General features: G+C 42.1%; 1 protein-coding gene across 8 annotated transcripts; it reads right to left on the minus strand.

The window, feature by feature from the left end:
• Window positions 1-1,145: 1,145 nt before the first annotated feature.
• heatr5b (HEAT repeat containing 5B) lies at window positions 1,146-24,603 on the minus strand. 8 transcript variants are annotated; one of them, XM_078176257.1, is made up of 36 exons: window positions 24,547-24,603; window positions 22,566-22,730; window positions 22,270-22,481; window positions 21,396-21,504; window positions 21,054-21,203; window positions 20,591-20,762; window positions 20,344-20,501; window positions 19,969-20,263; window positions 18,306-18,461; window positions 17,434-17,684; window positions 17,184-17,295; window positions 16,928-17,080; window positions 16,745-16,844; window positions 16,444-16,553; window positions 16,188-16,351; window positions 15,455-15,630; window positions 15,182-15,287; window positions 14,900-15,090; window positions 14,460-14,619; window positions 14,055-14,244; window positions 13,685-13,854; window positions 13,454-13,592; window positions 13,173-13,352; window positions 12,728-12,979; window positions 11,691-11,872; window positions 11,515-11,583; window positions 9,279-9,458; window positions 8,953-9,193; window positions 8,166-8,402; window positions 7,763-7,890; window positions 6,022-6,190; window positions 5,602-5,874; window positions 5,002-5,226; window positions 4,756-4,907; window positions 4,419-4,632; window positions 1,146-2,413 (listed from the first exon to the last, which is right to left on the minus strand). In XM_078176257.1, the coding sequence occupies exons 2-36, from the start codon at window positions 22,689-22,691 to the stop codon at window positions 2,106-2,108; spliced, it is 6,210 nt and encodes a 2,069-aa protein (XP_078032383.1). In that variant the 5' UTR covers window positions 22,692-22,730; window positions 24,547-24,603; the 3' UTR covers window positions 1,146-2,105. The 8 variants fall into 8 exon arrangements, with proteins under 8 accessions (XP_078032383.1, XP_033469036.2, XP_033469037.2 ...); XM_033613145.2 differs by having other exon boundaries at window positions 22,566-22,803; window positions 24,547-24,595; XM_033613146.2 differs by having other exon boundaries at window positions 22,566-22,740; window positions 24,547-24,580.

Raw genomic sequence — 24,603 nt, forward strand, 5'->3', positions numbered from 1 at the left:
CATGTTGGCTGGGGGCGCTCGATTCTCTCACCCAGAGTGGCCAGAGAAACATACTCTCCTTCTTTTACACATTTTACCAGAGAAGTAGCATTATGTTATAGATCCTGTATCAGCATTTATACTTTGTCTAATAATAGAACAATCAAATACAAATATTAATATTAATCAATAACAGTAAAACAAGTAAATACAAACAGACATGCCAGGGGACAGTGTACATATGCAAAGCCAGAAGACAATATTCATTCATGGAAACACATTAAAAAGATGCACAAATTCATCGTCTTAATGGATTTCTTGTTTTTTGGAGGAGTAAATGGTTTTCATGTTTTGCTTGGTGTCATTTGGTTTCATTCATTTTCAACTGTAATAAATGAGGATATAGAAATATAGATTAGATTTGTGGGTATGGGATTTTGCCACAAAATATTAGAATAACAATATAGCATTCTTGATTTTACTGCTGCGAAATCAAACAAAACATTTTCTAGGCATAAAGTGAAATCAGGGTCTGTAATATCAATAGCAAATCTACTCCAGTCCTCCCAAAGCCTTTTAGTATGAGTACAGTGCCAAAACAGATGAACAAATGTTTTGGGTGTACTACACTGGATAAACAATGTCCTCTTTTAACTTAAGATAATGATAAGCTGGGTAATATCTGTGTACAATATGTTAATTCCAGTTGTTCTTCCAATTAAGGTAAAGCTGTTCCAGTAAGTAACCACATAGGGAACAGAGACAACATCTTTCTGAGATAGATGACGTATCCTTCTCTTGTTATTTTTGCTCGATAAGAAGCATATCTGACTCACATGAGAATCAGCTGGATTCAGCGCTGGAGACATAGGTCTTTGTTTTGTTGCATCTTTCAACAGCATTATGACCACATAAGGGATTGCATCTATGACTAAGGCACGCTCCTTTGGAGTTACTGGTGTACCAAATTTGCTGAGGAATTGTGAGTCGCTAAGTAAATCTCAATTGTCCTTTAACTGGCTCACCAAGATATTATTTATGATCCATTTCGCATTAATAGAGATTTGTTTTTATATAGTAGGTTTCTATTGTCCCAAATGAAGTCTTTATTTAAAAAAAACTGTGTTTAGCCAAGGCCAAAATGTGTAACAAAGACATCAGCACAGTGAGGTCAAAGTAACTTTATTCACATTTCAAAGAAATGAAGGTGCAGTGTAACATAGCCATTTCAACAAATCTGCCAATGTATGAAGGAAGCTGACACTCACTCACTCATGTAGCTATTACACATAAGCAGATTTGGATCAAAAATCAGTTATTGGCAACACAACCGTCTGTATGATATGCAGCACATAAATTAAATGATGTAGTATCCCCCCCATTTATCAACAGACTAATTAACTGTCTCTGTGAGAATTACAATTTCTGCCCCCAAACAAGTTGAAAACATAATGCATTTATTATTCAAAGGGCTCTACTAAAATCTCATTCTAGGCTCAAATTAACAATCAAAAGGTGATTTTCTCAGTTGTGTTTAAGAACAAGTAGCAGGAAGGTTTACAGAATAATTTAAGAGAAAATCGCCTCTTCAAACAAGGAAACAAAAAACTTAAAAAAAAAAAAAACAACCCAAAAAACATCTGTAACAATCAGCAGACCCTAAGGTCATATACTAAACCAGGTCCATTAAACAAACATGCATGATTGGAATCAAAAGGAACAAATAATAACTGCCATGTTCACAGTGATGTAATATCACAGAGAAAAGTGGCACAGTAAACATCAGCTTTTGGATAGTGAGGGATACGAACAGACAAAAAAAGTAAATTGTGTCCCTTTATAAATGCAATGATACATTCACACAATTTCCTACAGATTTTAAAGTGAGTTTTGTTTTTAAAGTTAACATTCAAAAGCTTTTTAATATTTACATAATTTCCTTCTTGACTTAAAGAGAAGTTCTCATCCATCAAAAACAAAAATGAGATGTAGAATAAATAAATACACTTCATAAACTGTGGCTGACGCAGACATGACATGTGGTTCTCTGTTGACAGACAACAAAACAGACCTAAAACAATAACATTAATTCAGGCTGTGAGAGTGTGCAGTGCATTTTGGAGAGTTCAGAAGAAGCTCTTCTTGAGTTTGATGGTCGGTGCAGCCTGCACAGTCGGCTGAGTTTGCCTGGCTGCAGCTTTGGCTCTGCTGCTGGCCTGGTTGGCCCGTATAGCAGATTCCAAACGGATTTTAAGCTCAGGTGCTGCACCAATTACTATCTTGAAGGCAGCTGGATAGAGGGGGCCAATCCGCATTAAGTTCTGAAGGGCGAAATCATGCAGGCCTTTGGAGACTTGGGGCGCAGAGGAGATGGCATTTTCATCCAGAAGGTAGGAGACGAGAGTTGGTACAAGAAGAGCCAGCAACTGCACCCCTATTAAACACATAATAACATGAGACCTTAAAAAACATAATCACTAACAGCAAAACGACTTAGATCTCAGTTAAGCATGGGGAGAGTTTAACTGCACTTCCAACACAAATGGAAGCGAAGCCACAAATCCAACTCAGGAGACCACAAGACAGTGTTTACCAAAAGCCCCTGACAGATCAATTCACCATACTGTCGAATGTGTCTCAGAATACGCCAAAGTAACATCAAAGCAACCAGGATCAGGTATGTGTATCTCTATATCTGCATGACAATATATATGTATTAAGTAAGTAACAACTGAGGGATGCTAGAAGCACAGTTTTGCATCAATAATTTATACGTAGTAGACAAGATGTGCCAGATTTGAGAGAGGAAATGGACACGTTTTTTTCTTGGTTCCCTATAAGCCTTTCACGATACTCTGTCCGCCACCAGGTACCATCTCCTGGGAAAATGAAGGCTTGATTTACTGCACAAAGGAAGTGTGTCAACCATTGTGCAACCAAAACATGAAAAAGACAGTGCTTTTGTTTTCCCCAGTAGCCATCGCTAGCTGTCCTCAATGGGCCTTTTTCACAGCAGACATTTTGACTTGTCACAGTAGGGAAAGCACAGGTAAAACTGATAACATTAACAACGGCTCAGTCCCATTAAATGTCCCTGTATGCTGTTCCACTGAGCCAGCATGCACAATACCAGGGCCTCCCCTAAGTGGAATCCAGCTGTCATTACTGTTATTGAATACGACTGTGATTTTCCTGCTATGAAATGTCAAAATGTCTGCTGTGATAAGGGTCCATTGCCTAGGAGTGTCAATGTAAGTTCTTTGCAGTTACTATCCACAGTAGCAGAAATGGCAGATAGTGGAAAAACCAAAGTAACTGTGAAAACTCTACCTGTAAAAGGAAAAAGAGCCCCGTTAAGAGAGGAAGTAAAGTCGGTAAAAAGGGAGTGATAACAACTGAGGTAAAGCAAGAGTGAACATCCGGCAGGCTTTCAGTCAATGGAGAGAGCTGCTGGACTGGAGAGGGTTACTATCTGACAGTCAGTTGGCATTCTGTCTGCTAAATCAATAAGTAACAGAACCTGCCTACTTATCAATATTATCTATTAATGTTGTTAATGTGTTGTTTGTAGTTGCTAGGCTCTGAGGAAAATGGAATCCAGTTGTCTTTGCGATAGTGGTGCCAACAACACATTTGGAAAGGCTTGGAGAGGTTGAAAAGATGTCTGTTTGCACTACAAGAAATAAACTGACATATACACTGGATGGACAGAAACTATTTATGGGTCATGAAATGCAAGATGATCGACAGAAAATGTTCTTAATTGCCTAAAATGACCAAACTCTGGTGCCAGTTTCACCAGACTGAAGATTTGCTGCTTTTCCTTGTTCCTTTTTACTGACAATACAGCACTTATTATTGTTTATTGTTGTTGTTTACTCTTATTGAATACTGTTGGTTGGACAAAACAAGACTTCTGATGGATATTTTTTACTGATTGCTGTCATTTTATAGGGTAATGGATTAATCAAAGTAAAAATCTGCAGATGAATTTGTAACAGAAACAATCCATAGTTGCAGCCCTAAATATGCAATGCATAGCACAAGCTGCATCTCAAACAAAAATAGTCTGAACACCAAACATGGAATAAACTATGAAATCAATCAACTTTCTGTGAGTGTGCAGTGTTTTTTGCATTACTAGGGAAATAAAAACTAGAGGGTGCATGAACAGGAGAAACAAAACACAAAATGTATAATTTAAATAAATAATATAGAATATCTAATATAGCATAATGTTGGAATCAATAGTGAAATTGACAGTAAACCAGTGCAGGGGTTCTAAATTTAGCATTTAATGCTCTACTGCTCCGATCTTTGACAGCACACGTCCAAAGGCACTGAGCTAAATACTTTAAGAGACCTACTTTAATGGAGCTAAACGCTTTAATGGAACAAATACAGTACTTTAGTGGTCCATTAGGCAAAGGCGTACTTACGGTTCTGCTCTTCACCCATGCCAACCAGATTCTCTAAGACCCTGATGCCCTCCTGCACAGCCTGCAGCTCGGCAGCAGTCCCTGGCCGACTGCGCTCCACTGCCTTCAGCTTCTCCACCATGAGTGGAGCAAGAACGTGGATGTACGGAGTAGAGAGGGCACGGCTGGAATGCTGAAACACTGACAACAGCAGCTGGTAACATCGTGCTTGAACCTGTGGTAAAAATGAATCACTTAACTTGGTGGAATCTGGAAAACACTTTTTGACGGGGCATTCAAAATTTGTCCAGGTTGAGATTCTCATACTTCAGCTGTGTTTGTACACACAGATACTTACCCAGGGATCACTAGAGTTGAGGGCATTTCGGAAGCGGTCCATGCAGCCCTTCTGCAGGACGGTGACTCCTACAAGTTCATTGCTGGCTGACAGCAGGAAGAGTGTGATCGCTGTTAACATGCTGACCTCATCCATGTCAGGCCTGGACTCATCTTCAGTCGCACACAAACAAACAATGTCATAATTTTTTGCCCCCCTTCAAAAAAAGGCCTGAGGTCACGATCAAATGTGTGTGTATTTGCTTACCTGGCTGTGAGTGCTCGAGTACAGACGCCAGGCTGCTCCTCACAAGGCCGGTCCACTGTGTCTGCATGCTCTCCACCCGGGCCAGAGGGGAGGTGATGATGGTCTTGATGCCCTGCAGGGCAGCTGACACAGTCACAGGCACCGAATTGTCAGTAGTCTTAACTGCAGTTTCCCTCAGCACACCCGTGATTAGGAAGAGCACCGTGGGCAGGATGGTCATGCTTCCTGTAAAAGGCCAAAAGAAACTGTGTGAGAAACTGTTTAAGCGTGAACACCACATTGCTATGCTAATAATATTCATACTTACTCTTAATCTCACACAAATGCATATAGCAGTTTCTAATACCTTATTATGATAACTGAAAAGCACAAAGAAGCCTTGTCTGTGTGAGTTTAAGAGTTTAATTTATCATTAGCATACACAAACCTGAACAATGCGGGCCAAGAACGGAATTAATTCTAAATAAAACATCCAAGCTGGAACAGAAACTTGCTATCAATGTGTACCGTGATTGTAGAGATTTGATTTTGTCTTTTTTCATATTCTGTGTGTGTGTGTGTGTGTGTGTGTGTGTGTGTGCAGTTTGCTTCAGGCCTCACCAGCAGGAGAGCAGAGCGAGGGGAGTTCTGCCAGGATGGAAACAGTGTTTGCCACCAGTAGGGCACTTTCCTCTGGTAGTCGCTGAGGCCTGAGTGGCACATGGCTGGGTGACTCCTTCACACGTGTGTTAAGCTGTGGCAAGTGGCGGACCAGGATGAACACAAGCAGCTCCATGGCTGCATACACCAGAGACTTGCCGGGGACGAGCTCCCCTGTGTCTCCTCCTTCCCCAAGGCTGGGCTGAGAATCTTTCTCGCCTTCTTCCTCTTTGCCTGAGCAAAATGACACAGTGACCTAGATCACTCAAACAGCTACATAATTTAAACAGCTTTACTTTGACGAGAAAACTTAACTTAACTTAAACTAAAATTCAGAATATAACAGTGTTTAGGTATAATGTAATGTAAACAGGGCTGAACCTGTAGAATGTGTTAGTTCCTGACCCTTGCTGGTCTTCTGTCGCTGCAGATGGTCTTGCGCAGCCCTGATGGTCTCCTGTACGACAGCAGTGACCTGGAGCTGTACAGCCGGAGGATCCCGGGTCAACAGCAGCCTGTGAAGCACGTTCAGGAGCTCCACTGCCAGCAGCTACAACAGAAATATCATTTACAGTTATACCACTGGGAAACACTGGGAATGTGAACACTGATATTTAGAATGCCCAACACGTCCTATTCCTCTGTGCTGGCGTGCTGCCAACAGGTCCACGAGCAGGTGTTTTATCAGAGTGGTAAATGGGCAAGTGTTACACAGAGTTTCTCAGCGTTATGTTACAATGCTATGGAAGTCCATTGCTGTCAGCGTGATGAAAAAAAAAGGATATTCCACGTCATTATAATGAGAAATGTTCTCAAATATTGAGTTACTATGTCAAAAAAAAACTAATTAAGCATCTCTAAATAATGGGAATTTTCTCAAAATGATGACTAGTATCCTAATATATTGTGAAACTTTCTCAAAAAAATGACTTAGTGTCTCAAAATGATGAGAAATTTTCTTAAAATAACTTTGTATCTCAATATAATAAGAAATGCTCTCAAAATAATAGAGAATTTTCTCAAAATGATGACTTTATGTCTCAAAATAATTTACTAAATATCTCAAAATAATAAGAAACTTTCTCAGAAAAATGACTTTGTATCATTTCTCATTATTTTGAGAAAGATGTTATCATTTTGAGAAACTCAAAACTCATTATAATGACTGACAGGATCATTTTTTCATCACACTGGCGGAGGTGAACCTCCATATAAACCATAAAAACATCTTCAAATACTTTCATACTACATGTTAACATAAATTGTTTGGGGTTTTTTTGCTATTCAAACAACAGAAAATCTTCATTTTTATATAAAACAGGCAAGAGGTGAGAACGATATCTCTGTGTGTCCAAGCACACAAACATAGCACGTGGCTCTACTCTGTGACAGGAGACTGTAATGACTGCATGGCAGCACCAGACGGACACATGCTGTGTCCCAGTTTAACGGCTGGATCCTCTCAAGTCCACACCTCTAGACCAAATACGTCACTGGCCGACAAAGACCTGTCCCATTTCAAAGGCTCCACTAAATGCAGCTGAGGAATATAACCTGCTTTTTTACTGAATTTGTGGGACACAATCTATGTATCGTATGAAGCTCTCAATATCCCATTATCCATTGTGCAGCGGTCAATTGTTTAGTGGAGCGTTGGAGCGATCCTTGCTGCCTCGTAAAGTCAGTAAATATCACATGACCCTGTTGTATTTATCAGATACTTGCCCTAAGGTGATGATCAGTCACTGGTAAATATATCACTTGAACTAAAGCAATGAAACAACTACAAAGTCGTGCTTTGTCAGTTGGAATTTCTAATTTATGCAGTGGTTGAATTTCTGTGAACATTTGACAGTTGTGCTGCTTTTTAATTGAAAAATTGAAAAATAATTTTACAAACAGTTTCAAAAATACAAATAGCCTAAGCAAAAACAAATTCTGTTTCCTAAAATGCAGGTATAAATTGCAGCACAGTTTAAATATTATTTCAGATGTCACGCTGAGTGTGTAATTCAGAATACATTTTAAAACAAATGTCAAATTCTAAGAGAGTGGTACAAATCTTCCAACATGTCTCTCTTCCTTGCGTATGTAATTCCTCGTCTCCGACTTGTGTCTTTACCTGGTCCTCTGCAATATGGTGCTTAGCACATGGAGATTCTAGCAGAGTGAAAAGAGCGCGCAGGCAGGACATCACATGTTCGATGGGCTCCTCGGGCCGGGGGAAGCAAAGAAACTCTATACTGACACCTGAGAGACAGAACACAGAAATGCACTTAGGGTGTGTTCATGCTTTTCTCTTTTTCTGTCCACCACCATCCCTTCTACTGTCAGCAGATGCGAGGTGGACCCACAGCTGCAAGGTAAACAAAAAGCAGTCACCATGAAAAGGTGTTCAGATTTTTAGAAGAATACCTGGGGGTATTGAGTGTTCTCGAGGAACATCTCAGTTAAAGCCAAACAGTCTGAAACAAAAACACAGTAACCTGAATACATTATACCACAAATGATGTGTGACTCTTTACCCAACATCAGATGCATCCTGTCTTTGACCGACTCCTCGAAAGTCTTTGTGGTGGAGGAGGCTGCTGGAGGGATGGCAGGAGCCTTGGAGACAGCTGAGGGGACTTCTTCTTTCTCTTCATCAGCTCCGAACCCAGTGCTGCTAAGCCATAGGGCCACAGCGTGCAGTACAGGGGCCCACGAGCTCCGATAGTGGAGCCTTGCTGTGTCTATAGTCTCTGGAGTATAAAACGCTCCACCTGAACACAGACACGCAAAAATAGGAAATTATTTGCTTTGAGTATATTACTTCGAAATGTGATTTTAATTGTTTACAAATGCACCACATTAATTAAAGTAGACACACAGATATTAAAATATATGCTCTTAAATTATATATTTATGTTTAGGCCACTGGAAATATGAAGTATATTTCGCCTACTGGTAAACAAATGACAAATTCTAATTTAAGAACACATGCCTCAAGACAGCTCCAACAATCTGCTGAAACATCTCATCAAAACGGTAATTTGATAGTTGTTGTTTTGTTGCTGTTGTTTTTGTTGACATTTATTAAAAACAGTTCAAATCACACTGAAGTTTTTTTTGTCTGTAGTTGCTCTCCAGAGAATACAATCACAACTTTCATAGGGCCAAAACTAGAGCAAAGCACTCAAAAACTAGAGCTTGAAGTGGGCTAAATATCCATGTACTATTAGAGACACTGCAAGCCTGCATTGTTATGTGCATGTGTCCGCACTTATAAAGAGATTTGATCCAGATTTTTGTGGGCAAGAGTCTGACTTGTACCGTCAGGAGGCAGCTGGCTGGAAAACTCAGCGGGCAGAGTGAGCAGAGCGTAGTCTCGCAGCATGGCCAGCCACAGGCGGCTCAGCGAGGGCAGCTCTGGCTGCACCAAAATGATGAGGCTGTCGGGCGGAAGCACGTCGGCACCCAGATCCTCGTCATCCTCGTCCTCATCTCCAGTTCGGACTGGTTTGGCAGGCTTGGACTCTGCCTCTTTCTTGATCTTCATCGCCACCACATAAACCTGAGAGAGAAAGCCAGTGTGTATAGTCAGCTTTGTCACTTGCGGCGTAACAATTATAGGATAGCGCTCTGATCTTCAGTCTCACCTCAGCCCATGCCTTCAGCACAGCCAGCTTCTCCATCGTGGTGGCACTCTCACTGTACAGCTGACTGGATGAGCCCTTTCCAGCCTGCACTTTGTCCAGCGACGACACAAGCAGGTTGTGGACTCGCCGTAGGTCATTAAGGTCACTGACTACGCCACTGCCAATCCATGTACTGCACACCTGTAGTCACATAAAGGGGTCAAGATAATAAATGGTAAAACGAAATGAACATTTACAGCACCCACAGCCTGTTAGCTACTACTTCCCTTACAACTAATGAGAAAAATTAAAAACCCACATTACATAACAGTGTTGAAGGTTGATTAGTCATCATTAAAGGGGTTGGGGGTGTCAAAGAACAGTTATTAATAAATAAGGCTGACGTGTTATGGCTGTGCAAGTGGAGCATGCATTTATAATATTACATCCATCTGAGAAGAACTGCTATTAGAGTGTCAGGCAACCAAGAGCAGGTGAAGGACAATTACAAGTCAGTTATGATGTAAATGGAATTTGCAAGCCATCTCATTACCTTGTTGGTTTATTTACACTATTCTCTGTATCATGGGTATTTATTTTGTTTTCTATGTTGTTCTTAGTCAGTTATTCCATTTACAAAAGAGAAACCCTGACATCAAGCTATCGGCTTTAAGAAAGAGCAGAAATAGTCTCAGCAGGCAAAAACCCTGAGCCAGAGATACGGAGGGGGATGTCACAGAGAGAAGGGTTTTTTAGTAATACTGCTGACAGGCATGTTTGTCATTTTCCACTGTCACACATTCTTCTCATCAGTATGAAATAAGTCAAAGAGCATTAAGAAAACTTGACACTGCTGGGTTTTAAGGGGATGATGAGTCACTGTGCAGCGGTAATTAATAACCATTGGAGCAGCATAGCTACAAAAGCCTCTGAGATCATCAAATACATTAGAGGTTCTGTACGAAACTTTTGACATGTATTAGCTGTTGTTTATTGCCATTTGCGAACGGACTGCAAGACCATGTGCCACTTTCTCAGTTTCCTCAAGCAACATGTTCCCGAGTGCCTTGCCTGTCTTCAGCTCCGCTAGGCAAATTCGCGAATCCTAGGTTTGCAAAAAAAAAGACCTGCCCTCCTCTCCCTACGACTGGCTAGTACTCATTGCCTTTGTTAGTTGGACTGGTTAGGTTTAGGCAAGAGGAGCAGGACTGGTTAGGGTAAGAATGTCAGTGTAAGCCAATCAGAGCCAGAGTAAGGCAGAGTAAGGTGGGCCATTCCTTCCCTATCCTAGGTTTTGTTAATCTGCCTCTGCTACAGTGCTAAAGTGCAACAGATATTAACTTATAAATGGAGTTCACAAACGTCAAACGCCATAACTGAGTCCACACATACTGTGTTTGCATTAAATACGTTTTGCAGCAGCAGCCCGGCTGAGACGGACCTTCAGTTAGGGCTGCAGGAATGTGTATTCTCCTCCCAGCCAAGTAGTGTCCTAGTGGCGGAGAGTGCGACGGAGAATCTGTAGGGTGTGCTGACTAGCAAATTAATATATCAGCTAATGTTACAAAGCAGCCAATGCCAGATACATGCAGCTTGGCTTAGTTACAGCTAGCTGGCTAACCTTAGCTTGCTTGTTTGCTAACAATATTGCTATGTTAGTTGGCTAACTTGCGTAATTACTTAACCAGCTAACATGATCAATGAAACTAATTTATGCATTATGACAAATAATGTTGATTTAGGCAACAATAAAATATGTAACAGTACAAAGCAAAGGTGTATAACTAATGACTCCTTTCTACTAGCCAATAGCGAAGTAAGGCAGGAGCAGCCAACTAGCTAACCATATCCTATGCTAAGATTAGCCAGCTAGCTGTAAAGCTACCCTGCATGGATTAGCAGTTCATTACTTCATTACATTAGCTGATAAATTAAACTGCAAACGCGTGTTATCAACATGATGCCAGTCAATTAGGTCAGTCTTGTGTACGCCTATGTCATGTCACTGTTACTAGCCAATGCCCAGGTGCTCGCTCACACCTACAGAGTGCGAGCATGAGAACAGGATGCTGATGGCAGTTCTCTTATTAATGAGTATTTTCTGAAAGACACATACAGAACCTTTAATATATGTAAGGACTGCTCATTATATTGAATGTTATAGTATAAACAGGGCAGTAAAGTGAAATGGTTTGTAACCAATTCAGCTGCTAAAAGGTTTCTTCTAAATAATTGTTAACAAAGCAGGGTGCCTTACCTGGCATGCCTTAGCTGTGATGTCAGATGGTGTATCAGGTGAAAATGCAGGTCTGAGGGCAGCTCCGACCTAAATGCATTCAAGAATAGTACAATGTTCACTTCTTCGATTTTGATTCACATTTGCTGCATCACTATTAATTTGGGACATCTGCAACATTATGCAATCTGACTTACATTGGCCTGGTATTGTTCCAGGATAACGTGTCCTGGAAACTCGGGTTCTGGTACGGAAGCAAACTTTTTAATGATGTCTTCCAGGGCCTGCAGGCCAGCCATCCTCAGCTGGTTACTGTGGTCTGTGGCTGCCATGAAGGCCATTCGGATGAGGTCAGACAAATGGAGCACCAATTGATCTCCTGAATGAACAGAAAGATAGAAAGAAAACCGATAAGGATTGTGCGAGGAATACAAATGTATTCATAATCATTGTGAGACATGAGATCTCAGTGAGCAGCCACATTAATCAATCAGACAATAGAATTTATCAGAGATTTCTGTTCAACATTTGCCAGTCACTGTTGAATAAATGCTTAAGTAATCCTCTGCTGATGGGTTGCATGTAAATGAGAAGGTAAAATTGTTGCCTTCCTCTTTGTGAGAATATACTGAAGATTAAATAACAAGACACACAAATCAGTTTTTAGGGTTTCAGTGCGTGCTTGCAGTGACTCCAAAGAAACTGTATATTGACCTTGAGGCTAAGATTTAATTGAGTATTAGCTAAAGTGCACCTCTCAAAGGATTAGTTGGACACGCCAGCATGCAGAGGAACCATCCACTCAATCCCAATCAAAATTTTGGCTTAGCTGCTTTCAGAGCTGCAAAATCACCACACTGTGCTATTACTATCTAACCTGTGGAATCTTTCCTTATTTTGGAAGAGCTTATTTAAATACTGGCTCTTTTATCTGTCACGGTGAAAACAATCCCTCCCACTTTTGCTACCTTACCTCTAGCTTTGGTCCATCTTTACATAAAAGCACACACAACATTTAATATTCCAGCAACCTCGACAGTCTGTATTAAAAACAGCTAGGCTACTGGTTAGTAAAAAAAATCAATTCCTTTAATTTATGTAAGCCACACTTTTAATACTGGTAATGACTTTAGAAAATTAATTTGAAGCACAGACAACAGATCACAGGAGGCATAAATCAATCACAAATCCTTGGAAGTGAGCTACTCTGTTCTGGCAGCATGGTGAACGGTACCTTTGGGGTTCTTGGCTTGTGCAGAACGTGCAGCTGCCAGGTCAAAGTGCGCTTTGTCATTCTCACACAGCAGGATGATGCGGCACAAGCAGTCCGCGGCAAATACCCGTGTCACCCAGCGCGGCGCTACGGAGGGCTTGGACTTGTCATCTTCACCCAGGCCTGTGAACATGGTGTCGTCGTCCATCTCGTCTTTTTTCTCAGAGTCTTCCTCATCCTTTTCCACCTCAAATACAACGGCTCCTCCTACATCTGAAAGAGGAGATTGACACATTGATGATATAAGGGTTTCAAAGAAGATTTAGTCACAAGCATTTGAACTGAGATTGGGCAGCAAAATAAACTTGATTGCTGTGTGATATGTTCTTTAGTTTCAGTTCCAGCCTTAATTTTCTTGGAGACAGAAAATGGTAATGTGTCATATTTTACTGTTTTGAAGATTTACCTGTAGTTGCTGCCAGGACATCCTTGCAAAGTTTCAGCCAATGAGAAAGCTTTTCCACAGCAAGAGACGACAGCATGTGGCCCAGTGTGTCATGGATATCAGAACACAGCTTCCTGTCTGTCTCCCGATCCAGCATGCCAAACAGAACGCCCTCGAGACCGGTTTCTGTGATGTTCAGATCTAAAGCACAAGACAAAATCAACACAGTAAGAGCCACAGTGTCTCACTGAGGTATATCAACTGAGCAGGCTGCTCCTGTCAGGTTTACAATATATACTCACTGATTGTAGTGTTGTCTCCTGCTCTCTTCGCCAGACTCATGGCATACTCACAGACCTCTGCAGCCTCTCTCTGAGCGAGCTGCCTCAGGCAAGCCACGGCAGCACGGCGCAGTAACAGGTGAGAGCTGCACAGGTGGACCTGCAGGGATCCCATAACACAGAATGAAATTGTGATTACAATAGGGAAATACTATAACTACCATATTCTTAGTGTGAAACAATATGTCTTACACAGAGACAGGGCACCAGGCTGGACAAGTTAACATGGCGTGGAGCGAACATGTGCAGCTGCTGCAAACATGAGATGGCAGCTGCCTGCACAAGGGAGTCAGAGTGATCCTGCATGATGGCACAACCAACCAGGCAGGACGAGCGGATGGTGGAGATAGTGGCTCCATTTCCTTGCAAACCCAATGACAGATTAGAGAGACAAAAAGAAACAGCATTTTAAACAGTTAGAGTTAGTGTTTTCAAGTCCACTTCAGTGGCCTGTGGTGTGCTTACACTGCCACCTGCTGGCCATGAAAGGGTACATTGCTGGCTATTACATGGCTTTCATGAGCTACAGTGAGGTTTGTGAATTTATTTCTGCCACAGTTACCCTGTAATTCTGGTCCCACAGTGGTGATGAGTGCTCCCAGGCAGCGCCCCAAACACTGGTGCACCTCTGTGTGAGACGGTGGCACTGTGAGGAGCAGGGTGAGTACCAGAGAGAGTGTCGGCTCCACGTAGCCTCTGTACATGGGACCGCTAGAATCCACGATCAGAGCCAGAGAGTGCAGAGCCCATGTCTGATTAAAAAAAAAAAAAAAAAAGATGGAGGATACCAGAATTAGTTATGTGTAAAGCACAGATTCTGATATTTACAAATCAAATACAACAGAAAAAAAACAGCAAAGTTCATCCATGTAAATCAATCTATAATCCAGCTCCACTCCAACTCTCCTAATCTCCATCAACTGTGAGTGAATTTTAAAATCCATTCCTCCTGAGTAATTCACTGTACCTGGACCTCATGAGAGGAGCCATCCTGGGCCAGAGCCAATAGGATGCTGACACTGGTCTTTAAGTGCTGGCCTGAGCCAATTCCTCCAACATATCGATGCAGACAGCCGAGAGCCAGTGAATGGCCTGTCCTTGATACTACATCACGGGCCGACTTCAGTCTGGAAATTGAGGAGGGAGAGAGATATGGATCACATGATTAAAGCCAAGGATAGAGAGGTAAACTAGATTCAGTTCAAGATAGATGTGCAGACTATCAAAGACTGGAACTTAGATTCTGAAAACATCTACAACACCTACAAAAAAATGTTAAAATGTTTTGTTTTCTGTGACTGATTATAAAAGGTGATGTATTCACCAGGTCTCCCTTGATCTTAAGAACAATAATAGCAGAATAAAGAGAGACGAAAGAAAAATATAACACAGATAAGAAATGCTTACTTATCAAAGCTGGTCTGTGCCATTCTGGCGATGAAAGTAGCCTCGCCCACCACCTGAGCCATCCTGCCCAGGGCCTCTCCAGCAGCACAACGCAGAATGGGGTTGGGATTGTCCAACGCTCCCATCACCAGGGCCAGGGCCGACTTACGCACCTCCTCAGGACCCAGAGTACTTTTGTTCTCAGCCAAACCCTTCAGTGAGGAAGAGATACATATTTCTAATTACGTAAATATTGAAACATGATATTCCTGTCTGAAGAGGATATGAAGGGAGTTTTCTCACCTTGAGGGCACTAAGCACTGCAGTAAAGATGTTCAGCTGGACTGCCTGCTGTCGTACTCCTTTAGCCTGCTTTATGCACTCTGCAAAGTGGTCCAGCATCTGCAGCCTGAATTATACACAAAGTCAGTTAAGCAAGCACGTCATTAAGAGCTTTGCAACAGTGAACATAAATACATAACAGACAAGTGAACAAATATCACAGCAGATAAGATGCAAGATGTTGACGTGTTGCAAATACGTCCACATGTCTGCAGCAACAACTAAACTTGTCACCTGTGTTTGAAGGAGACGTGAGGGAAAACCACACCGAACAGAGCCACCGAAGCGTCAATGACGGACACACCCAAAGGGAGAGGTCCTGGGATGGCCTCGCCAACAGGAACACGCAAGTAGATGGAGGAGGGATCGTGTTCCAGAGCTCCGCTGCCAGACGCGCTGTTGGGTTGTAGCTGTTTAGGGAGTGATCACGCAGTTGTATCAACAGTGACCAAGACATCAGATATGAATGGTTAATGTTAAAGGGGATCTATCATGCTTTCCCTTATTTTCTGTCCTACATATAATGTTTAAATGTCAGATGTCCTTATTAAATGTGGCCAAAGTTTCAAGTAATGATGTAAAGGTTTGTAGTTTTTTTTAAAAATTGTGTTTCCAGCGTTTTTTTCTACTTGGGCTACAAGATGACATCAGATCAGATGACGGATTTCTTTATATGGTCATCTACTCCAGGCACACTACTGCAAGTGTTTTACATTACAAACACTGTTACATGTAGCTACATGCTAATGGCAGGGAAACATGTAATCTTGGTTGTGATGTTGTTCATTTCAGGGTTCATTAAACCCTGTAAACATGTTTTAGTAGAACCCCAAAATACAAGTATGAACCTGAAAAGCAGCATAATAATTGGTCCCTTTAAAGTATAGACAGTTGTTGGTAACCAATTCTTCATTATGTAGAAGATTTATATCTTGGATTCTTTCATATAATTGATTATTCTACTCACCTGATCCTCAATGCACTTGTGGTCAGTCTCCTGTAGCCAGGAACCCATGAGCACACTGTCATCATAGTGACAGAGAGAGCGCAGCAAGGAGGTTGTAGTGTTGGCAGAGTTGTCAGTCAAAGTGAACTCTGCCACCAGCTCTCTCAGGAGGGCATTGAAGCTTCCTACACAAGGAGAATAGTGTTTTTTTTTTTTAAACACCCTCCATAATAAATGTCTTTAACTTCTGTGAAAAAAGCAGAAGTGACTGTGTTACCTTCATAAGTCTTGGGAGGCAACAGAGCCAGGATGTCGTACAACCGGAGCCTCACCATTGCTGCACTTGCTTTCAGGTGAGCACCATGGACCTTGATGATGGCAGGGACACTGACAAACACATGAACAATCATTAGATATATAATATAGACAAAGTGAAAGAAATGCAGGAAACAGATATCATACATTACAAAATTAATAAACACCGAGTACAGAAATCGTAAAATCCTGCAACAAAGACAAAATCCTTTTTTGTCTTTATGTTGTCAACAGGCAGTTGTACTTGAAAGTGTCACACTCACTGTGACATCATGGTCATTGCACATTCAATGGGAGTCATCAGTCTACGGATCACATCTTCTGTGAGCAGCTCGGGACAGTGGGCCACAAAGCTACGCATGGCTACAGAAGAAAGGCAAAGTCAGAATTTTGTCTACTAACATCATAGAGCATGTTCAGGTATGCAGGGTGGTGTGTGTCTTTACCACACAGTGCTCCAGCTCTGCCCTCCAATGTGACCTGCCAGGTGAAGGAGTCTCCTCTGGCCTTCTCAGCTTCCAGCTCCTTCTGGGAGCGAGGAAACACGTTCCTCCACAACAGCAGCATCTTGGGAAGGTGATAGCGCACAAGGGAGGGACCTGGAAACAAACACAATATATTGGCAATGTTGTCAGTGAGAGAGGGGGAGATTGTTGACAAATCAGTGCCAGGAGATAGGAGAGAGATGTCTGGGAGGCTCACCCAAAGTCATAAGGGCACCCAGCAGCAGCCATCCAGCCTGTGTGCGCTGCAGGGACAGTCGACTATTCTGAGCAGCCGTCCTCAGGAGGTCTTCAGCGATACTCACTACCAACTACAAGAAAAAAAACACAGACAACCTGTAGATTTATATGATGCAATCACTAAGGCTGGTACAGCTAAAATAAGCAGAAAGACCTAAATGATAGATCTACAAGAGAAGTACGAAAGATTACATTCTGAGGCCACACACCTTGCCCTTGGAGTGGGGGATACCCAGCGGACATTGGTGCACGCCTCCCAGCAGAGCAGCCATCGCAAAGCTGTAGCCGCTCACAGCCTCAGGTGAACTCTTCAGGTTGTTGATTCTCTCTGCACAGCGGTCCAGCAGCGGAGTCAACTGATATGGCAGAGCCACGGCGACACAGCGCAAGCACCATGCAGCGGCCAAACGAGCTGCCATGCTTGGGTGCAGCAGCACCGAGGTCACAGTTTCAAGGAGTCCTGGAGAGGAGGACGTGGAATATGTTTACAACTGTGACTGAATCCAGTCTGAATTCATTCCCTCTGGCTGGAAAGTCCAACATATTAAACAGTGCTTAACACTGGCAACAGTGCTGACAGAGCTAAGGTGTTGACCAGGGGGGAACCAGAGGATGGGCGATATGCTTCCATGACACTGCCATCCCAATATCAGTGGCAACTGCTGTATGAATGCAGTGCAGAGCAGTAATGACTAGCTACCAGGATACACACATGGGACTTGGCTGGACCAACTTTTCACATCAAAACCCCAGAGAAGCTTTGATTACAACACGGAACGCAAGTGTGACTTCATTCTCTGCTTTGGATGTATTACTGATGAATTACACCACTATATCTTTACATAGCAAATAGTGGTTTGCTGCCCTGAATGTTGCATACAGAACCTTTACTGTATACTGAAATGTTACAGCATATTACCAAAATTAGAGAAGACGCTGTCTAACATTATACATGTTGGCTAAGTAAGCAAGTTTTCAATCCCGTTAGGAGCATTATCATCTATATATAATCCCATCTTGTGTTAACAGAAACGTAAGAGCGCTGAAACAAGTATCCCACTCAATGTTTTGTGTGCCTCACCAATAGAAGGCTCCTGGATGAGTGGTGAAGCTGTGGCACTCAAGCTCTGAACCAGACTGCCCAGCTCTTTGAGGGCACACACCATGACATGCTGACTGGCAGAGACATCCGCTGCCCCTGCCTTGTTCTCTCCACTGATGTCATTCACAACTGCCTCTGGAAAAACATGCGGTAGAGGAAATATACAAAAAAGAAGGGTTTGTCAGTATAAAATGCAAAAATGGGAAGTTGAACAAAATGAAAAACCCTTAAAAATATGATACTGTTATGATGCAGTGCGTGCAGCATTGATGGATAAGGTGACCTGCACTGAAATGCAACTTCTCAACAATTTCTCAACAACAAGGCATTTTTTGTCAGATTTGTAACATTAATTATGATCCTCTGACATATTATATTAAAGTATGTGGTAATAACCTAAGTGTCTGGCCACATTAGTCCATATAATGCTGTCACACATCATCGATCTGCCATTTTTTTTCTCTTTACACTACTGGAGAACACACTGCTATACGCCACAAACACAAAGCTCTGAGGATTGTTTTTAATAAAAAAAAGTGCAATACAGGAAACAAATATAGTTAAAAGGATAAAAGTGACTTCATCAGAATTCATGTAAATTGCTGATTAACAGGTTTGATAGTCATTTATCAAGTACTTAAATCCTCAGAACTCTATGAAGGCCACAGTCAAGATCACATGAAGGGAAAAAGTCAATTAAATGACTTTAGGAAGAGATTTAAAGCTGCTCCTTTAACTGTGGCAGTCATGCCTGTAGATTACAGAGGGAACGTACACTAGGAGGTCCCACAACCATCATGTCTCCAGGAAACATTTTACAAGTTATAGTCACAATGTCTACTTTCAAGAAGTCTCACAGATCCAGCTGGTTGAAAAACAACTACAAGCAGCAAGTATCGTCAAGGGCCTAGGACCACGTCTCAAGAGACATCAACATTCAACATCTTTTTAAAATACTGTTTTAACACCAATATGAACAAGAGAATGTATGTTTGACATACAGTAGTTTACATCAGTTTAAAGGTTGCAAAGCAAATCAGAGTAAGAATCATCCTTCCTGAATGAGATGAAGTGATTATAAAAAATGATTGATGTGTTGTTATACAGGGAAAAAAATGGAAATTTGGAGGAACTGAAATCAATAAAAACCAAATGATGGACAAACTTGCAAATATCATGTCATGTTGCCGTGGGGGGGGGAATGGCTTGTTCCTACTATGTGTCTGTGAATTTAGTGGCACATGCAGTTTTTTCTGCTGGTGTAAGCCAGATGTCAACAGCCAGAGAGAGTTATGTCATGCTCCTTAGGGATTGTAATGCAATAATAGAAGAGCAAACAGCCATGACGGCTATGCAATAATGCAAGCATGAGTAACTCAAATGCTGAGCTGGCAATGGATAATGTTACTGACATTATGATGCTGCTTGTGGTTAAAAAGACAAGAAAGAGAAGAGTGATCCGAAAGAAGCAAAGAAGGCAGAAATCAAGAGGGAAAGCAGAAAGAGGGAAAGCCATCTCCGCACACAACAAAAGAGAAAAGAAAAACCATCTCTGTATACAACACAAGTGCAAACCATGCAAGAATTGTAGAAACTAAAATGAAGGATGACTTAAAAGTGATAATAATGGATGAGTACTTACTCTGTAATGCTCTGAACCGTGATATTTCCCCCCCATCCTCCTTACCCACAGCCCTCATTTGCTTGCTGATGGCTTGGCAGATTTCTTTGCCGGCTGCAATTTGTGCTTTCTCTCCAAGTAAGCCCCCCAGGGTGGCACGCAGCATGAAGGAGACACAGCGGCGCGAGTACACAGCCTCAACATGTGTCTGTGTGGCCCGTGGGTGGGACACTAGGTCCAAAACGTGGGACAGGAATGTGGCAAAGTTGCGCTCCAGCCACTGACCACCAAGTGTAGTCACAAACACAACGTAGGCCTGAAGAAAGATCATGTGTGAAATGGCTGAAGATAACAACACAGGTTCGGATTTGTGTCGTGTTTGAAAATTCACCTCACCTGTGTGACGCCGACCCGCACCTCCCTGCTGACAGAGCCTCCCCCCTTCAACATCTCCCCTCCGCTCTTAAGGAAGCCAGATCCACCACGCAGAAAGCCTGTGGCCATCAGCTCCAGCACCTCCTCCAAAGTGGCTCGCTTTACATTCTGACGCATCACTAAAGGCAAAAGAACAAAAGTGGTGAGCTAGTCTACTTAACATGAAAGGAGCCAAACATAAACTGCACAAATCAACTCTATAACCTACCAGCTGCTTGTTTAGGCATCAGGGCAGTGGCCATGACTGTCCCCAGCAGTTTGGCCACTGCTACCCGAACACCATAGTTAGATCCTTCCAAGGCTTTAAAACACAAAGTGGCCACGTTCTCAAGTTCTGTGGTCCACATGAATACGGCCTCATTCTGCAGCTCCAACAGGCACTGATCAGACAAGAAGAATAAAGATGGGGTCCTGTTAGTAACATCTACATTATGCATGTACAGGAAACATTAATTATTCTGACAATTATACAAACAATATGGATGCTTAGTTCATACATATCTTTGCAATATAATGGCCACACAAATGTTTTCTGAACAGGAAATCATATTTCACAATAGGGTGGAGATTTGCGCAACACATTTGAGTTTGGTCACATTAAACAACATAGCACAAATATGTGTAATTTGTAACTCTTTTACAGCATCATTAAACATTCTTCTCAGACCAACCTTTGCTACTGCACAGCGTACAGCCATGGACCTGTCTGTAAGTAGAGAGCGGGCATTCTTGTAGATGTCTCTGTGACATGAAGCTGCAGCTCCACCCAGTCCACAAAGCACCTTCTGCAGGCTGAGAAGGATCTCTCCTCTGCCTTGTGACTACATCAGCAAAGTAAATGTGAAAACAGGAGAATTAAAATAAATGTCACATCTATTTCTGACTAATACAAGTCTTTGCTTATCCATTTCTGTTCCTATATTCTACTATACAATTTAACCTAATACATTCTGGCTGTAAGAAAATTTAATGTGCTTTTCCTTCTCCCAATTTTGAACTCTTAAAAGTTATACCTCTGCACTCTTTAATGCCTTCAAAAGATTATTAATGGTGTCTGGAAAGGAGCTTCCCAGCATCCTGCCCATCTTCTCATAAAAGGCTCCAACACATGCCACTGCAGCACTGCAAGAAAGGTTACTGTATGCATTAAACTAAAAGTATACATTATATTTCACTTTAAATTGTTTGACAAACAATGCAATGCAATAATCAGATGAGAACTCAGAAATGAAATGAACATATAAATAGATTATCTCTTGAAACTGAACTGCTGTAACTGTGAGTTTCCTTTAATTCCACATATTCTCACATTCATTATGCAAACCTCTTTTTGACAACATTCAGACTAGCTTTTATTTTATCGATTTTTGATGAAAAAAACTGCATAACACCCTGTGCAATGAGTTAATGTAACCTCAAAGCTCCAAACATTATTGCCTTTGTTAAAATACTAGGCACATTAGCTCAGGGGTTAGCAAGGAAGTGTTGGTGGCTGTGTGCACTCCACATCCCCTCTCAGTCAACCTGAATCTGTACAGAAACAGGCAGGTATGAAAGAATAATGGATGCAGGACGACAGTGATGCAGCTTCAACTGCTGTTGGATTCCATTAATACCAGCAACAACACAGCATTATACCTCCTTTGGACACTTAATCTCCCCTTTTAAACATGAAATGTCATTCTGCAGATTATCATTTGGCTTAACTGCTAATACCCTCTGTAGGCCCACCTACAGAATATATCTGAAACACTCAAAGTAGAGCTGAACAGCCTATAGCTTAATGCAAATGTGCAGTATGTCATGCAGAATATGTACTGTATAGGGACTGTGTTAAAAAAAACAGCAAATGAAAATAAACACTGCTGCAATTAAATGGGATCTTACAGTTTAGTAGGTAGGTATGCAGGTGTGTCATCCTTGCTTTTAATGATCTCATTGCATTTATCCAGAGTCTGGAAAACAGTGAAGGTGTCACCAATGCTGTAGAGGGTAGCAAGGTTTTTGGCCAGCAGTTTTCTTGTTGGCGGCCCAGGGGCACTGCTGATCAGTCCTGTCAGCTGTTCCACCAGCTTCTTCTGCTTCTCCTTCACATCCACCTGCCATTTAATCACACAACAACATGACACACTGCCTCTAATGAAACGCACTCAGGAAAACAATGCCAAAAACTGAAAAGTCACCTTATTTGCTGCCACAAGCACTTTATCCAGGAAGCGGAGCCATTCGAAGATGAAGACAGGCCTCTTTGCTTCAGTGATCTGGGCCAAGGCATCTTCGTTGAGCAGCAGACTGTGAGCCAGCTCCATGGCGAGGACCTTTTAACACAGTGCTGTAAATCGTCCCCTCTGAAATGTTCTATTACGGAGTGTGCCTTGTCAGTAGATGTCTCTTCTCCTATTTGTCCTTTCATCCAATCACCTATATTAAGTATTATAACAGTACTTCAGCTACTGAAGATCTGCTGACATTTACTGTCCCTGCTAAGACTTTGGGACTGTTCTTTACTTATCAGAGTACAGGGGTGGCTGGGGTGTGACTTCTTTTTGGACCCTCTCCGAAGCCACAAATATTTTTCCTTAAGCCTCCCTGAGTAACTAGCAGAAATTGCATGACCCTCCCTCCGCAATCAATAAGTTGTTAGATTTTTAAACTTACGAAAGAAGATAAAATCCTGGAGTTGAAAAAGGCCTTGATTTTTCACTCCGAGGGTCCTTGGATGCTTGTTAAGGCTTGTTCATATTACACGATTTTAACCCCAATTTTGCATCACAGAGACTATCGTAATTTTTTGAGTGTTCATACCTGGCAACGTGTGTTTCTGTCATCGGGAGTCTCGCCAACTGTGTTACGATCTGTGTGCACACCACAAGATTTCTACACCGAGCCCTCGCCAACAGAGCCCCAGATAACGCGGTGACGTCACCAAACTACGTTTTTTAACTTGCACACGACACATTGTAAAGGCTGGATATTCTTCCCAGTATTGAATCAGATCTGCCTCCTGTGGACACCGCCATTGTTGTTGTTGCTTGCCGGCTTGTCAGTGTTGTCAGATCTCGGGAGAGAAACAAGCAACCAGAGCTATGGAAGCAAGCCCCAAGAAGCGACTGGACCTGGCAACCCTGCGGCTTGTCCTCCTCACATTTCTTCCGTCCTCCTGCGTGCTGACGTGGGACATATCCCGCCTCTCATTGGCTGATGCTCTTTGTCAGTCGTGTCAAACTTCTCCAGTTTTCTAGCATGACAGATATCCAGTCCCAGTCATAGACGAGGGGGCGACTTGCTCGTAGGCTTGTTCATATATGAGGGCTCGTCGTGGTAGAGTATCTGCCGACTCACCTCCAACCCAAGGTGGCTCTCAAGATCCTCTGCGACGTCAAAATCGCAGTGATAATCATGTAATGTGAACTAGCCTTTAGTTAGTGCAAAATTGAGAGATGTAGAATTATGTAATTTTGATGAAATATCACTATTTTAAGATAAGATTTGTTTGTTTTTTGTGTTTTGTTTTCTTGAGGGAAGCATTTGTCACACATGATGTGTCCAAGGACAATCATGAAATGTGAAAATCCAATGATAATTTCTGCTTATACGGTTTCTGGCTATGATGAATGGTGTTAAAAAATCTGTGTTAAAATGAATACAATATACACCCATTTAAATTTGCATGCCCCTCCCCTAGGCCAAATCAAAAAAGCGTGAGTCCCTCCCCAGAGCTTATAACATTTGACATGCCTCTCCCTTTTGGCACCAACCCCCTCCCCCCTCATAAGTAACGAACAGTCCCTTACTCTGTTTGCAAGAGACAAATGTTACGTTGATTTTAAAAATGTAGCAGCTGCCACTGCTTTGGGCGTTTTTAAAACAGTGCTTATCTATCGTAAAAGTGTAGCAAACTAAAAGGTCAAAGCTGGGTAGCGTTAACACTTTGCTGCACTGTGTTGACAGCTGCCTGCCTCCAGCTGTTGATAGGTTAGCAACCCAAGCTAGCTAACAGTTACTTCCTACGAGGAACAAGCTAAACTCCGGCTACACACTCTCACCCAGACTGAGCTATAGCTATCTATCGTCTTCTTTTAAAACGTTTAGATGTCCAAAAACACCTCTGCGACAACACCTTGCTGAAATGTACGATACATATAGCCAAAATGTTCATCCTACCTGTTTTCGACAACCCAGGATGAATGACGACGAGTATCGGCGGTGTCACACTAAAAT

This window comes from Epinephelus lanceolatus, chromosome 17, assembly GCF_041903045.1.
Source record: "Epinephelus lanceolatus isolate andai-2023 chromosome 17, ASM4190304v1, whole genome shotgun sequence".
NCBI lineage: Eukaryota > Metazoa > Chordata > Actinopteri > Perciformes > Serranidae > Epinephelus > Epinephelus lanceolatus.

Bases quoted from the DNA above. Each gene is read 5' to 3' on its own strand.
- heatr5b (XM_078176257.1), bottom strand. From the start codon at position 22,691: ATGGAGCTGGCTCACAGTCTGCTGCTCAACGAAGATGCCTTGGCCCAG. The intron at 15,631-16,187 runs GTGAGTAGAATA...CTCCCTAAACAG, and splicing joins ACAAGTGCATTGAGGATCAG to CTACAACCCAACAGCGCGTC. The intron at 13,855-14,054 runs GTAACTGTGGCA...TGGGTTTGCAAG, and splicing joins TGTGGGACCAGAATTACAGG to GAAATGGAGCCACTATCTCC.